This window comes from Pollicipes pollicipes, unplaced genomic scaffold (genome assembly GCF_011947565.3).
Source record: "Pollicipes pollicipes isolate AB1234 unplaced genomic scaffold, Ppol_2.1 Scaffold_4740;HRSCAF=5597_pilon_pilon_pilon, whole genome shotgun sequence".
Taxonomy (NCBI): Eukaryota; Metazoa; Arthropoda; class Thecostraca; order Pollicipedomorpha; family Pollicipedidae; genus Pollicipes; species Pollicipes pollicipes.
In genome coordinates, this window is record NW_023596545.1 from 28784298 (window position 1) to 28801715 (window position 17418).

Here is a 17418-nt window from a genome sequence, read left to right on the forward strand (position 1 = left end):
CCTCAGAGGGATGTCATTTGTCTCTCGCATCTTGCAACTTTCGACCAAGTTCCTGCGAAATCTCCCAGTATCTGATTTCGACTTCTGGACAAGAGGGGCGAGCATGGCTCCCCCGCCCCTCCCCGGCTACGTTCCTGCGCTCTTGCTTGTTCAGCTTTGTTGATGTTAAAACATAATCTACGACCTACAACTAATACCGAGACTACAAAGCACGGCGTATCAACAACCTTTAGATTCCCGTTCTTTTATTACTTCCACTTCATTGCTTTTCGTGTGATGATTTATTGCAAGCTGGCGACTATGATTTTTTCCACTACGAAACGAATGCGTTAGATGAAGCATACATCACGCTCCAATGTGGGCAGAAGGCATTATATCGCTCCTGGAATCAGCAATTTGGCTATGACGCAACGTGCGATCCGTCGCTATATGACGCAGCAGGGCTGTCTGACATCACTAACTGCGGGAGGGCGGGGGGGGGGGGGGGCTGACGGTACCTTCAGCGTGGTGAGCTGCCCAGAGGCGGGGTCGATGCTGAAGAACGACTCCAGTGAGAAAGGGCTGGTCACCAGTGAGTACACCACCTGGGCGTTCTCGCCCTTGTCCGCGTCCGTCGCCTCCACCTGCAATACAAAGCACGGAGACACGTCAGCAGCACGCCCAGACGGATGGCGGAAATCCAAACTCAATCGTACATAAACAGTACAAGCAGAGGGCGTTGATCCCACATCATGCCGTCCTGAACAGACCGTCGCTGTACGTCCTCGCACACTGTTTTGTCTGCCTCCTGTGACACATCAGAAGTAGCTGTATTTTCCTTTATTTACATATTCGAATGACCGCAGATGTGCTGGAATGACCTCTCAACCTTCTTTTCTTCCGGCGAAGAAAGTTTATTGGCAAGTTCTGACCAACGGCGCGGAAGGAATACGGTCGCTGATTGGATCACCAGAGCAAATGACGTTTCACCGGGCAAGATTAATAGAAAATCCAACCTTATATCTTTGTTTCTGATCGAAGGAAACACTCTCAATATTATATAGGCATCCTTCCATTATATGGCGAGGCTGGAATAGAAAAAGGTCAGCAATCTCATATCCCTCAACGTAAAGAGGTTACTGTCTCTGTTAGTTCTACTCATGACTGAGAAGAGAAAAAGCAACGCGGAGAAATGAAACAAGCTCTTGTTCTTTTGCATTTTGTTTTCACATCTCTCAGCTGAGATGGCACGTCGCAATCGCCAGCCAAGTTCTTAAGGCACGCAGTGTACTGGGGCTTTCCATGCCCTTTATGTTGCAACGAGCGAATGTGGACATTTACTGACAGACTTGCCTCCAATGACTATCGTTAGACGTGGCCGCGGACGCCAACTAAGCAGAGCTTACGGACGAGGAGCGGTGACGGAGGAGGTTTAGCATTAGGTCCAAGTTAGCGTATGGACAGAAGCGAACCGCAGCGCCAGCTGCCAACGCCAGACGGATTTCCGCCGTCAGGGAATATCAGGGCAAATAGCAGCAGTGATTGAGATATTCATAGACAGGTTTTGTGGCTTGCTGAAGTCATGCATTCGACGCTTTCTTCCGCGCGTGCGAATGTTGGGCCGATTTTCATGACTTCTGTATCCATGTGTTTCCGGCCATATTCATACATCCCACGCGCACAGCCAGGATCCGTCCGAGCGTCAGGCACATTGCCAAAAGCAAGGCATAAAGTTAAAGTCAATAGCCCGACGTCATGAAGTTAGTTCTAGGCTGCTACCGCGCGGACGCGCAACACCGCACTCTTTAGGGAGAACATAATAATAAAGAGGGATACTCCCAAGCTTCCAGTAAACGCGAATTTATCTCCGAAAACAGAGGACCACACACAATGCACTGACAACTCACTCGGCGCCCACCCAAATTGTCTTGTTATGTGCTCTGGCGCGACATGGAAGTTAAGCCAGGCCACGCTTCGGCCACTTTCGCCACTACCGCAGCATCGGGGAACGGTCCTCCAATTGCCGATTCAGCCGAGCCGATTTGCACCGCACCAAACCGGGGCTGTAGCACTAGCTACGTTTTTACATCACCACATGCGTACGTACGCTCTCAATTGTGTCCTAATGAACCAATTAAGGTATTCATAGCGGCTTACCTGTCAGATGGCCAAGCTACGCGAGGCAGGTCCAGCATGATCAAGCTGCCATTAAGACACCTCTTAAGAATTTTGTCCTCGTGGGGTAGGCAAGGTGGCATCGAATGCAGAGTGACAGTTTGACTTTGAACGGTTGTGAAATCTCTACTTCCACATGCCATCAATTTCGGCCATTGAAATTTCTGGGCCTTACATGACATCTCTTCAAAATCTCACCTTTCGTGACCCTGAATTGACCTTTTCAAAGCTGATAAACATTAAGAATGTCCATGCAGCCCCTCTATGCCTCTCTGCCCAACCAGAAGAGCCGGACGGCGCCCTACTCCGGACGCCGGGGCTGACCGGAGGTCAAGGTCGGGTGACGGGCGGGAGCTGACCCAGTCACAGTCGGCGAGCAGTCGGCGCCCCGCGCCGCTGCTGGCGAACAACGGCAGATCACGCTCGCCCGACTGGGCTGTATTAACAATGAGGACACGCGCCTGGGCCACCTGGGACTCGCTTATGTTGTGCAACTGCGAGGATGTGATCCGAATGACGCAGAAATTACAATCATGCGGGGACTGATTGGCGTGGTTTCAAGGGCGAAACGTACGGAAACACAGCATTTGCAATTGTTTTCAACCCAAACGTTATTGGCTTATCTTTCCTGCTTGTTGAGGCAAGAGAGATATCAAACAAGCCTAGACTACCTTTCCATTTTCAGCTCCTCGGAACTATCTGGCCAAACAAAACCAGACGCGCCGGCTTCACAACGCAGTGAAGACTGTCCAGACTGCGTCCAAACCGGGGCCGAATATCCGACCATACCCGCGATTAATCCCCCAAATCCCGCTGCCCCAACGGACGCGAAACGCCCGTGATGCCGACAGATGGGGTGCGTCGGCGTCGCCGGTGGCGTCCGTGGCTACCGACAGCGGCGGCCTCGCGCTGGATCGATGGCGGTCGCCGTGAGGACGCGACTCAATCCTGACGGAAACGAAACCAGGCACGCGGAAACCGTCCGCCGCCTATCAGATCAGGGGCGGGGGTCAACAGCGCAGCCGAGCGCCAGGCACGTGTGGTCCTGCTGACACACCGGCCGGCACATCAGGCGGCCGAACACTGCGTCAGGAGCAGCACCGCGCGGCGGAGAGGAGGTCCTGTTTACGGAACCCTGCGTCCCGCGACGGATTTATCCTGTTTGCCCTGATTGGCGCGCGTCATTAGTTGTTGGCAGCCAAACAACACGAGACTTTACTTTCAAAAATGTGATCCAGGTGATGTGCTGGCGGTGTGACGTGCTGAATGGTGAAAGAGGGGTGGACGGGAAGGGGATAGAGGAGAGAAGAGGGTTCATGTTTCCAGCGAAAGGCTCACCACCGGCTACACATTGCAAACATGTATACCCTGACGACACAACATGTGTGTAAGGCCCAATGCTGAACGAATATTGAAGAGCATTGGCATACGATATAGCTTTACATGAAATAGACCAACAAAGAGAACTTCCATATTGAAGGTCGATCACTCGGCTTAAAAACTCTGAACCCATAACACTGTTAAACCACGAGCTCAAGGCCTTTCCTTCTTGTACCAAATTCATGACTTCTAGCACGAAAAGAAATCTGCTGTTTTACGGACCAACGGTTTGACCCCAACAAACGCAGGGTGACGAGCATACTGTCACTTCCCACCGACGGCTCCATAACAAACGCAGGGTGACGGGCATACTGTCAGTCCCCACCGGCGGCTCCGGCTTTGGGTACCGTAACGCCCCGGCGGATGCTGCGCCGCAGCGCTGCTTCACCAGAGGGCCGGTCCCACTCTTCCACATCGACGTGGTTCACGTAAGAGCGAAAACGCCGCGGATATGTCGCGGTGCGATGCGCGAATAGTTGATACCAAAGATAACGTATGCATCTTGAAGCGGTACCACCAACCTTCTACGCATGTAGGTAGGTACTAACAATTTTTGGGGAGTGGGCCCAATTCCTTTAGCCGTGCAGTAGCGTGACATCACTAAAGAAGTTCTACAATCCTAACACCAAATTGGGTTAATACTCATTAATTACCCATTCAAAGCCCGAATCTGTTGGCAACAAGCAAACAGTGCAGAACACTGCACCGGTGACAAATATTATGCGTCGTTCATATCAATGAACATAAAAACCAGAGTTTAATGCTTGGACCCACAATTTGGTCCAGCTTACTTGGTTTACCAGAAAGTTAGCAGTCACCCTATTCTTACGACGCCTTCACGGTAAAATACAAACCCGGCCGGCATCTGACAACGTGTTCAAACAGAGGGCACGGATATTGAACGCTGATAACGAATAATCCTTCCATCTGACATCGGTACAGCGACAGAGACATCCTTGAAAAGCGCAGAAATATGACAGTCGTGATGTATTCCAGTCGCTGAATAAACACCACACCACGCCCAGCAGCCTCTCATCCATACTTAAACGGTCATTAAACCACCGGCCTCGCCACGCGAGGTATCGGTCTCGTCGACAACGTCGTTACCGTCGCCCTCATTCATTGCTAATCGTCGGTCGGGCTCGCGTAGGGGAGGAGGAGGGGGTGTCGACCCTCGCGTCAGCCGTCGTCTCCGACGCGTCCTAATGTCCCAATCGGCCCCTCCACGCCGCACAGGTGCGGAGCCACCTGTCCTCCTGGGAGGGGGCAGGGCGGCCGCCGCCCCAGGGCTCGTGTCCGCCGCTCCGGGGCTCGTGTCCGCCGCTCCGGGCTCGTGTCCGCGCACCGGGCTCGTGTCCGCCGCTCCGGGCTCGTGTCCGCCGCTCCGGGGCTCGTGTCCCCGGGCCGAGCGGAGCGGAGCGACTGGGTTCAGAGATCAGAAGTGGTGGCGGGCCAGAAACCGTCGCCACCGCAGGCGTGTTCATGTCGGTCGGCGACAGCTCTGCGATGCACCGCACGTGCGTGGGCACGAGATGTCTCGTCGTCAACGAATCAATGGTTATCATGTCAGAGCTTTCCTGCTCCCCTTTCAAAAAATCTAGGACTGCTTCCTTCTCTCTCGCGCCGCGCACAAAAACGTCTAACCTGGCAGTTACCTAGGATCGAACACGCGGCACCCAAGTCACGGGACGGCACAGCCTGAGGGCCCTGTGGGACGGCGCGCCTTCTGGGCGAAGGTTCAGGCGCCGTCGGTGGCACGCTTACCGTGAGTACCGGCGTCCCGATGCCCTTGTTCTCCTCCACCTCCGGTCGGTACTCCTCACACTGCGGAAACTTGGGCCGGTTGTTGTTCACATCTGTGGAAGGCGGAAGCGGCGGTGACAGCGGTTCCACCGGTGCATCAGTTGGTTTGATATTTGATTTTTAGGGGGATCAGGGCGAGCGGCTGATAGCATTGCGCGGTTCAATTGCGATCGTACGCGGCTGCGGTCACTTTCCCAAACGGCTTGAATTTGTGGACGTGGAACAACGTGAACTCGTTTGCACTGGCGAGGACACCACAAGATTGGAAGGCGAGTGGAGGAGCGGCCTCGCAGTTGTGAGCTAGCATAAGGACCGCACAGAAGCTTTATTCGGCTAGCCAGCGTAACGGCGCATAAACGCAACAGGAGAAGCAACATGATGAAATCATTGCTACGATTTGTTGACGGGACTCGGCACAATGAGAAATGTATGCTTTTGAGTATGAAAAACATTGCAAGATTTCCCCCTGAATTGCGTGGTGTCTTGTACTAGGCGCTCGCCCGATTCGCCGTAATGATCCAGTTCAGCTTTTAAATGAACCCTGCAGTGGTAACCTACACCACCGCAGTGGTTTGCTGCCCCTCCCCCTCCCCCAATTTCATGGTGCGCCAGTGCACTGCTGTGTGAACGCCAGTGAACGTCGGCATTACTTCCGTGACGGTGTAACTGGGGTTAGGTCGACACAAAACTATACGAGCCATGACATTCCCTTGCCTTCCACCTGACGGAGCTACATAGATACTGTCAGGACCAGGCATGGGTCGAAGCCGGGCTTCTGGCTTCCAACCCGAAGCCGACGCCAAAACACTGACATAAAGCCGAAGTCGATGCCGAAATTTGTAGCTTCAAGTCTGAAGCTGCGGAGCCGAAGCCAGTGGTTTCGCATTTTTGAAACCTGAAGCGGAATCCGAAATCAGTGGATTCGAACTCTGTGCACGTGAAACTTCAGCCGAAGCCAGAATTGGAACCTGAGATGCGAAGCCAATGTCGAACCCATCACTCTGAAATCACGAGGCTGAAAACGAAGCCGAATCTAGTGCGCGACATTGTTCAGTAAAACCAAAACTATCTTCGCGTTTTCTAGAAATGTATGGGATCAGACAGCATATTCAGGCTTTGCGGAATGACTCGGACGAGGTGTTGGCATAACAGATAAAATGTTTCAGACTGTCGTCCTCGTCTTGTGTGTCAGCATGCAGAGAATGTTTCGAACAATATACTGTTCGGTCGTCGTCAGGTACGAATGGGCCCTGAGAATGACGGCTGGTTTGGCTTTTAGCCATGTATGCGTACACACCGTAGCACCAAGTTGAGTGGGATATTGAGCTGGCAGAACAGACGACACTGACTTCTTGAAGAAAATCTTAACTGCGGTGAGGGAAAAACTGCCATGGTAAAGCTGAAATCAGCAGCGGAGGCCAGATTACATGACGCCAGAGCCGGAAGCATAGTTCAAAAATGGTTCGAAAGCAATAGACAACACCGATTCCAGTTCGTAGAAACTGTTCAACGTCGAAGCCGAAATGGCGTTCAAAATGGCATGGAACCAAAGACGAAGCCGAAGCAAGACGTGGAACAACTTAGGCAACCGAAGGTAAACCGAAAGTCATTGGACGACAACTGTGAGTTCGCGAAGTGAAGCCCAAGACCGAGGCGGCCTCTGTTCCCAAGACTGATGCGAACTAACACTTCACTTCGTTCTGGAGCAAATAAAGTTGTAATACGTTCTTACCACACTAGACCACCGCTGCCACGTCTTAGCCGTTCCTTTCGAGGCGCGAGTTACGTGTTTGTGCGCAATTAATTACTCGGGTGATGAAGCTCCACTAACTCAACCCTAAAGCACCAAGTCTAATAATAAATACGAGCGAACCTACCGCAAAACGGAGCTTCCCTGCCGATTTTACATCGGCACCATTACGAAAGCTGCGGGGACCGGTCATAAACTTCGGAGGGGGAGGCAAAGACGAGAATTCGGAGTGGGCTGAGATCCACCTCAGCAACTGGGCTCCTAAAATGGCTCATGACGGAGTGGGAGGGTTCTATGACGGAGTGGGGGGACTCACTGCCCGTCAGTCGGCGACTTCCACCCGCTGATCTCGCGGAAGTGGCCACGAGCAATTTGACCTGCTGACCAAGCGGTCGTCCAGCAGGGGACGGATCCAACACCGCACTTGGACGGGATGAGGCTTCGAATCCCAGGCCCGTTATCTGAAATCTGTAAATGGACCCACCGGAAATCCGCCTCTTCACTACCTTTGGGCCACGAACTCTCTCTCTCTCTCCTCTCCTCTCTCTCTCCTCTTCTCTCTCCTCTCTCTCTCTCTCTCTCTCCTCTCTCTCTCTCTCTCTCTCTCTCTCTCACTCTCTCTCTCTCTCTCTCTCTCTCTCTCTCTCCCCTCCTCCTCCTCTCTCTCTCTCCTCTCTCCTCCTCTCTCCTTCTCCTCCTCTCCCTCTCCCTCTTCTCCCTCTCCCTTCTCCTCTCCCTCCCCTCTCCTCCCTCTCCCTCTCCCTCTCCTCTCCCTCTCTCCTCTCCCTCCCTCTCCCTTCTCTCCCTCTCTCTCCCTCTCTCTCTCCCTCTCTATCTCCCTCTCTCTCTCCCTCTCCTCTCCTCTCTCTCTCCCTCTCCCTCTCTCTCCCTCTCTCTCTCCTCTCTCTCCCCTCTCTCTCCCTCTCTCTCCCTCTCTCCCTCTCCCTTCTCTCTCTCTCTCTTTCTCTCTCTCTTTCTCCCTCTCTTTATCTCTCGCTCTCCCTCTCGCTCCCGCTCTCCCGAATCCGCTGTCAGCGTCGGCTGGCGGTCAGGGCCGGGCACCTCCGCTCCGGAGACACATTTCGGTCCGTCAGCGCCGGGGCGCGGCACGTGAGCGCATCAAACTGCGACCGGCCCGCTGACGGGCGCCGTCCTGGCCGGATGGCCCCGGCCCGGACCCGGGGACGCGGCCCGGCGCCTGTTTACGAGCCTGCCGACACCTGGCCCCGCCGCCTAACGGCGCGTGGCAACAGGTGGTCGGCGGCGTCGGCGGCGACGGCGGCGGCGGCGCGCCCGACGCCCCCGTCAGGGCCCAGCAGCTCGGCGTCCAGCGATCCCCGTTCGGCGAGGACGCGCGTCCGAGGTCGCGCTCGTGTGATTGGGCTGGTAGTGTTTGGCGATGCCATCGGGCACCTGGGTGTCCAATCCGTCTGTTGGGAGCAATTATCACCGATACGCAATGCATGCACCGTTGGGAAACGGTTACGATACTGAAGTCTGTTTGAAAGGTTTGACCTTCCTGTGCGGGTCATCATTTCTTAAGGACGTTAATCTGTTGGATCCTACGCGCTTGGGCTTTGCCGCCTGCTTTACAAGTGCTCCAGTTTTTACCTATCTGATGATAGCCTTGCTGTCCAAAGCATTTTCAATGCCGTCCGTGGAAAATGACAAAAGGAGAAGATTTCCGGGCGGCGTTAATCCAAAAACAGCAAAGTAAAATTCTTCGCCGTCCGAAAGACGGGTGTCGATGCTCGCCATCGCACTGCCGCTGGGCAAAACGAATAATCTCACAAAGGGAGGCATAGGAGCAGGCCGCAGTCAGGCATGAGGCTCCTCCGTTCTGATCATAGGACAGAGACAGTAAAAATAGACATAACGTGAGGATAGAAATGGTGGCAGGTTGAAAGATGACAGCCAAAAGCTAAGGTGGCCGTGAGATGTCCGTCCTCAGGCCCGTGAAATCGTGCGTCCTGCGTTCGAATGCCCTGAGGCTGGTCAGGGTAGATAACTATGGCTGTTGACAACAAAGCGGCAACACGCGCGCAGCGCTGTCGAGGACATTAGCTGCTCTCAACACAGAGCGAAAAAAGCGCAACGCAATGGCAACATGAGCAGGGCGCACTCACCGTCCACAACGCCACCCCGCCCGCTCCGGACCGATGAAACCATGACCACTCGCCGCCCAGGACCGGACCGCAGCACATCATTCCGCGCCACCGCCGATCGCCCGAGAGCACCAAGTTTCGACAGGTGAGCCTTTATCTCATCCCCGATGCGCGGATGGCGATTCTTCGAGCAGAACAGGATTGCCGCGGACACGTCCCGCCGCAGATGGTCCAAGTTTCCGATCGGGATGAGCCCGGGATTTGCCGCGCGCCAGCACCGGAGCGGAGGCACTTCCAGCGCTGTCGCCGGCGTTCCCAGCGCCGTCGACGGTGGGCGGCGTGGCAGATCTGGCGGATCGTCGCGTCCGGCGGCGGCTGACACAGCTGGATCGTTCGGATCGCCCGGATCGGGCAGCTCCCAGGGCGCGGAAGCGGGGGAGCCCTCACAGGAGCACCACGACGCCAGGCGGGTCGAACATCGAACCCGGAGTCGGAGTTCAGACCAGCGCGTGTGGAGCCAAGTGATTGGCCAAACGCCACAACTAGACAGACAATCTAATAAAATAGAATATAACACAATATCGACGCCGCAAGGTTTCCATACCCCACACATCGGCTGCGTCAATACATTCCACGCATAACAGCCGCGTTGCGGGGGTTCGTGCTGTAGCAGCACCGCCACATGTCGACGCTATCGACGGACGCCGTCTGAGCAAGCGTGGTCGACCGGACATATCTGGCAGCACTCCTCTGCAGCGGTGCGGCACTGACAAAAGGGGCCAAGACGTGCTGATGGCCACAACTGCCAATCCTTCTTCCCGTGACAGTGCTGAAAGCCGTGCAGCGCCGACACAGCGCGGCGGTGATGACATCAGCGGCGACAGACCGGACGTGGCCCGCAGCCCGATGACAGTGGGGGCGGGGGGGGGGGGACACCCGCGGGACTTCAACCGCCGTCACTCGAAACGGAGATTGATGGGTGGCGAGCACGCATACCGGACGATGGCGGCCGATGGTGGTGCCGATGGCCGATGGCGGACGATGGTGCGTGACGGATGACACCCAAACGACAACGCCATATAGGTGCCGAGAGGCTGTTGTGCTCGGCTGTCGACGCTGCTCAAATGACGGTGATAATTCGCGCGAAAATGGACCTTGATGAAATGGCATATTCTTGTTTGGAACAGCAGAAATGCCAATTTTGGCTCGGCACTGAGTAAGCCGGCACACGTGCGCTCTTCACCAGCCCAGCCAAAGCCCGTCGGCGAACTGCTGATGGTCTGCCAAGCTGCCGCCATTGCGCGCAACGACCATCAAACCGTAACATCCACTTTTGAAATCCTGAGCAGTAGCTTTCGGCTCGCGACAAGCGGACGTCCCATCTCCCCAACACCTCCCCTGAGGCCTGAGGCCACTCAGCTAATCACACCCATCCAGGGGCAGATCGCCCACCAAATGGGCCACGGTCCAGCTGGCACCGTCGTGGCAGACTCGTGACCCGTGACGCGGCACGCCTCGGCCGACGTCAGCGCCCAAGCGGCATACTTCACGCCGTACCCGTGTTTGCGGGGCGAACTGAGTATGCAGGTGAATGGGCTCGTTTCACTGGCCGATGACACTCGTAAAATGTGTCATTTTCGTCGCAGCCTCATTCAACTTATCATGACGGTGCTACTGGCATGTCCATCAGGCAGGGCATGGTGTCAGGCCAATCATATCGGTCACAGGCGTTGTCTGCATGGCCGGTGTACTTCCTGCGCAGCGATGCGAAATATGCAGGACACGTCCCGGCAGCAGCGCCGTTTGGGACCTCAGGTCATTCGCTTGGGTGTACACATCCTGTGCACCTGGGTGTGAACATCTTACAAGGTAGGGTCATGAGCAGCCCGTGTTCAAAGCAGGGACCACGGCTAGACCAACGCACTGCGCTCACCATACGTTTGAAACGACCTTAATGACCCCCCAACGACCCGACGCAACGGTCGATAATCATGACGCCAAGTGATACGTGTGTGATTCTGTACGCCGTGACCTTGAATGACAGGTACGGCACAACTCGATTTACGTCACCTCGACCACCACGCGAACCGGAAAACCAGGCGTGTCCTCGCCCTCCCCCCTCCCCCAGCGAGCTCCAGCTCGATAATGGTGACCCCGGCTGACCTATGACGTGGACGTGGACGTGGGCCGTGTCGTTCTGGTCGTGGGTGTCTCTGGCGACCACCATGAACGAGTAGTCTTCCTCCGAGAACACGAACGGCCGGATCACCAGCCGGATCACGCCCGTCTGGCGGTTGATGGTGAACTGCGGGCACATGGACACGCCGTCACGGTCACGGGGTCAGGGTCAAGGTCGACGTCACGGGATCATGGTCAAGTTCAAAGTCACGGGCACGGGCACAATTCGCTTCGAGGTTGCGGGCGAGGGCAGCATCGGAACATCATGCATGAAAGACTCGGGGATGTGTCATATATATATATATTATATATATATATATATATATATATATATATACAATCGCTGAGTGCTGGAGGTGCATCGAGGTGCTGCACATTCAGCTATATTCCTGATATGCAGCTGTTGGAAGACGGGCGGAACGACTTACCCTCGCGGGACATGTCAACACGCGGCTTTGAGTTCTCAATCAATGTGGCTATGACATCCACGAAAATTTAATGTCATAAAGTTCCGTAAACGTGCAGGCAAAGGGAACAAGATACCAAAAACGGCGGTGTGGGAATGACACTGGCTGGGCGGATAACGCCTGGGTAATTATGCGCACGACATTTGAAGTTTCGTTACGGGAGCAGCTGGTGGAATGTCACGGCGTCTAGAGGCTGCCGCCCAGCGTCACGTCACGTCCAAAGCCCACAGCGTCACTTCCCAGCGCAGCGTACCTACAGTACCTCTCACTGGACGCAGGTGAAGCCAGCTCTCTCCCAGATAAGGCTTCGGCAAAACCCGATAGGCTGGTGGAATGCGATCCGATAATTTCACCGCGTTCGGCTTGCTTGCGGCTAGCCGACTGTGTTAACTGTGTTATCAAAAGCCCCTTCACCGGCTTTCCGTCAAAATAACACGCCCACCGACCACCGATCACTCCGGGACTTGAAAACCGTGGAGCGGTGACTGTCACCACACATTAATGGGATACATACGCTAGCATAGGTATTTACTTAGATAATTGCCACCCCTTCCCCAGCTGGTGGACAGCACTTTGCGCCGAACTCTGTTGTCTCCTTCCCATCATCCCCATCACCATCAGAGGACCCCGACCGACAACACTGCACCTTGCCGCTTGTGTGTGATCCCCGGTACCAGATCAGCCCTCGGCTCCCAGGGACAGAGTGTCACACCATCCCCGGTATCAGGTCAGCCTCCGGCTCTCTCACGGACAGAGTGTCGCACCATCCCCGGTACCAGATCAGCCCTCGGCTCTCCCAGGGACAGAATGTCGCACCATCCCCGGTATCAGATCAGCCTCCGGCTCTCCCAGGGACAGTGTCGCGCCATCCCCGGTATCAGATCAGCCTCCGGCTCTCCCAGGGACAGTGTCGCGCCATCCCCGGTATCAGATCAGCCCTCGGCTCTCCCAGGGACAGAATGTCGCACCATCCCCGGTATCAGATCAGCCTCCGGCTCTCCCAGGGACAGTGTCGCGCCATCCCCGGTACCAGATCAGCCCTCGGCTCTCCCAGGGACAGAATGTCGCACCATCCCCGGTATCACATCAGCCTCCGGCTCTCCCAGGGACAGAGTGTCGCACCATCCTCAGTATCAGATCAGCCTCCGGCTCTCCCACGGACAGAATGTCGCACCATCCCCGGTATCAGATCAGCCTCCGGCTCTCCCAGGGACAGAGTGTCGCACCATCCCCGGTATCAGATCAGCCTCCGGCTCTCCCAGGGACAGAGTGTCGCACCATCCCATGGCGCCCGAGAGGAGCAATCACGTGCCATTGGCCCGATGGATCTCAAGCCCCGAGAGGCAGACCGCGCCGTCAGTTCGGCAGCGCCTGGGAGGTGCCAACGACGTTCTTTGCCAGATGGATCTCACTATTGATGGACGACGAGCACTTACGCTAATACACCAAGGTGGCTCGCTAGAAATAACGCTTAGGTTCGGCAAAAATGCACACGTGCCTATGCGCTCCACTGCGAACAGCTCGGCTTCCTCTGTGGCGATTGAACGCCGCCCCTTCTCCCCTCCGCCCAACGCACTGATGCAGTTCGAAAGAACTTCTCGATCCAGCGCCTCGCTTTCCACCATTCGCTAACGCGAATGAATAAATAAGGATGTTTTTCACTAGCGCGGCTCCAACAATTCAACCGAAGTAATGAGTTTCTTCACGGCGAAGGAAAGGCAAATATGGTAAATTCCGCACACCTGGGCGCGAATGGCCTAAGCGTACCGTATGGCCCCACGTCCGTCCCATGAGGCAAACGGCTGCAATGTGGCGCCAAATGAACCTGGCTGCACAGGAGTTATGGGATGCTATAAAATGAAAAGTCCCAAAGGCAGAGTACGTTAGCCCATGCACATCGCGGTAGCGCCAGGAACGTGTCGGACGGCGCACGGAAATTTATCGCACGAAAATGTGCTTGAAATGCAATTTCACTTTTTTCGAAAGGTACTAACGTTGTATAAGCCCAAACGAAGGTAACCATGACATCTTCTTACTTGACACGGCGCCGGCGCCGCCATGTTGAACACGGTCATCCCCTCCACACTCAGCATGATCTTACCGACTTCTCTCTCCTTCGGAACAACTCTCCTTCGGTTTTCCTCCGAGAACGCATTCGTTCTCGCCCCGTCTCCGCAGCTAAAGCAGCCTGTCTGTGCAGCCGCAACTTCACTTGCCCGAATGCTTCCCTGCGGCTTGAATTACCACGCAAAGACAAGGCAACAAGAGGTGTCAGGCCCCTGCAGGCCTGATCTGAGGAATCCGACCTGTCACTCACCTAACCGCCGATGCCTTAGAAACGCAAGTGCCACTTCCTCTGGGCGACAGCGTACTGGTTACCCGTGACGCAAAGAGAAAACAGAGGGGGTTACGCCTGATGATTGATCCGGCACTCGCGTGGCATTTGTTGACCCACCATCCTGACTTCCCGTCTTTGTTCCCAATAGCGCCTACCAATCACCAATCAAGCAACTCATATCATACCCACAGAAGCCAAGGGTAAACGACTGATAAATATTCAGCATCGACGGCGCATGCGCAGTACCACCGAAAACATACAGCGAAATGTAAACAGCTAGCTTGAACAGCGAACCCTACCTCTCTACTAACCATGACATGGCTAGCACTCATTGGGAGTGTTCTTATTAGTTATCATAGTTAAAAACCAATCTCAGACCTACATTTCATGAACCCTCTCTGGATAAATCAACGACGTGTATGAGCAATATCTCAAAAGCAAGCTGGCGAGAAGTGACTAAGAGTGAGCGTGAGAAAAACCCAACACAGTGTCTTGCCCCAAGCCCGAGACAAACACCCTGGTAAAAGGAACAAATGCCGTTGGTGGTTTTGCTTCCAACAAAGATGCTTATTTTGTAATACTGGCAACTGCTCCAAATAAAGATGCTCACTCTCCAGTAGCACAGTCTATTACCGTGCCATCTGGCGGCTAGATTCCAACAAAGCTGGCCATCGCTGAATTCCTTGATAACCATTATATATATATATATATATATATATATATATATATATATATATATATATACCGGGATCCTGAAGCCAAACCAGAGATGCTACAAATGCCACTATTGGCTGTCTCCGATATATTCAAAACTTGACGGTCATATTCTAAAAATTTGCGTTTGAACACCCTAGGCAAATCGCACGTGATGATGTAGTCACCGTAAAAGGGCTGCTCCAGGTCGCCTACAGTAGCATGTACAGCGGACAACGTACAGCGTAAAGTGACGTATTGCGTGCGCCACAACTGCCCCGCAGTGGTCCATTCCAGCGTGATGAACGTCGCCTTGGGCATAAGGCTGCTCAGCATTCCGCCTGTCGTCACCGCGGGCGGCCCGTCCCTACATCCCCCCAGATACGGGTGTGGAGCGGACGTGCGCCACAGGAGAAACCAATCTAACTTACTTGGTTATATCATTCGACCCTTGGCGCCTTCTAAATCCTAGAAGAACCCTGTGCTTTTGAACTATCGCACGGAATGGTTTGCATGCACTTTTCACGACAATAAGTCTAAATTGGCTCAGATTTCTTGTCTTTGTCCCATCCATCCACAAATCTCAATCTATTTCTCTCCAGAATGGCTGCCAGCTCAGCCGTTAAGTGGGCTTCAGTACTGACATGCTCGCTCGGCCGTTTGGGCTGGGACGGACGCCACGCTCATGCATTCACTCCATCTGACCCACACATCAACGTACAACGCGAGCCAACAACTGTCCTCACACTTGTTTGCATATCACCACATAAGCCTCCAATCCAGTCATGTGGGGAAGTGCGCGCAGAACACCACCACCAATTACAGCAATACTGCAGCAAACGAAAGAACATTGTGAAGGCGTAGGGTGACGGGGACATTCAAAGCCATTCCAGCCAGTGTATTTGTACTGACAATGGTTCCAGGGTGATCATAAGCCTGGCCTTTGCGGTAAGCGTGGTGGGTGATGATCGAATTGCCAGCAGGGAGAAGGCATATTTGGCGCGGTTAAGAAATGTGCCGAGCATCTCTCACGAACATGTTGTATGGACCCCGTGGCTGAGCGACAGAGGGGCATATTCATGAGCCCAGGAGCGATAAACCACGAGTCAGCCCATTCCCATCCACCCGGACAAACTACGGTAACTGGTACCTGCAGCAGTGACAAGGCAGGTGCTGCCTCGAAGGCAGTGCTGTCTTCGCGAAATCGAAGTACATGCCAGCGGCCTATGACCTACGACCTCGCCGACGCAGCAGGGGCTCCGCCGATGACGACAGCACCTTCGACCCAATGTAAGTCGGCTAGCTTCCCCTGAGTAACGTTTTGTGAGCCTCATGCCAACGGCGGAGGAAAGCAGCTTCACACGAAGGCCGCCGCGAAGCTTTCCTTCCTGCGTGCGGCCGATCTGCATACCATCTCACAGCACGTAAAGCAACGGAGGAGGCATGATCGCTTGAGGCGCCGCCCGACCCAGCGACTCCCAGCCTCAAACAGCGTAACAAGCGGCGTTTTTTGGTCCCGAGGCATCCACACACGACAGACCGTATCATCACGGGCCGGCCTAATTGCAGCTAAACACTGTCATTCGCGCCAGAGGCGGCCCTGTCCGTCGCCCGTGGGGGCGATTTGCCCGGCGACCGGCGAGTCCATGACTCGCCCGAGGGGAGGAGCCACGAGCCCGTCCATGGTCGCCTGACGCGTGCCGTCAGATTTGAGGGCTGAGATTTGTTCGCCGGTGGAGCAGCCGTGCGATCGGGCTTCCGGAAGCGTGACTGAAACGCCGCCAATTAAGACCGGAAACCGTGTCAGAAAATCGCGTTGGCGACGTTAGCGTCGATCGAGCACTTTCGGGGAAACGTCGCAACGACTTGGTGGAAGCGAGACGCCTGTCTTCGCCGAGGAGAAATAAGCGAGGACTGCGCTTCACAGCAAGCACGCAATTTAACGCTTCAACTGAGTCACGATTATAAAGCACGTAATGGTTGAAGTCCGAGAGCACAGAAGCTCGCAGCGAAACGATGCGGCATCGCCGTATCTTTCGGTCGCAGTCGGATAAAGGTGTTGCTCGCGGTGCCGAGCCGCGCCCGCTCCAGGACGCTAACGGGGTTGTGGGGCTCCTATTGGCCAGGCTTTGCATTTTCAGATGGCGTGGGCGTAGGAGGCTAAATTGCGTCACGCGTATGTTTGAGACCTGACAGAAAGCGTAACAACCCCCTTTGCCTATAGTCGAAATCCTGTTGCTTCGCGACTTCATTAATTAGCTGAGGACAGAACGAGGCGCGTGGTTTCAAAAGCCATCAACGCAATCTTCCTGTGAGATGCAGCCAGCACCGACTACCATAGCCGAGAGGTTAATGCCTCGCAATGCATAGCAAAGTTGCCTCAGGAAATCCCCACAAGGAGGTCCGCTCAGACCAAGCTACGAACTGCGGTACAGGAACGTAGCAGTTAAACAGATGCGCCCCATCGTACGTCATCGCGATGTGAGGCTTCCATCGGGTGGCGAACCCACCATTTCATACTCCTCGACGTCCAGGCCCCGGCGTCCGGTC

At 54.8% G+C, this 17418-nt stretch overlaps 1 protein-coding gene across 1 annotated transcript; it reads right to left on the bottom strand.

Moving 5' to 3' along the window:
- Positions 1 to 473: 473 nt before the first annotated feature.
- Positions 474 to 17397, bottom strand: LOC119098707 (protocadherin gamma-A2; the record flags this gene model as incomplete). Its single annotated transcript, XM_037221714.1, is given in 4 exon segments — positions 474 to 623; positions 5299 to 5390; positions 11356 to 11497; positions 17379 to 17397. Coding segments are annotated over 4 exon segments (387 nt in total), but the record flags the coding sequence as incomplete, so codon positions are not given.
- Between the last annotated feature and the right edge of the window lie 21 nt (positions 17398 to 17418).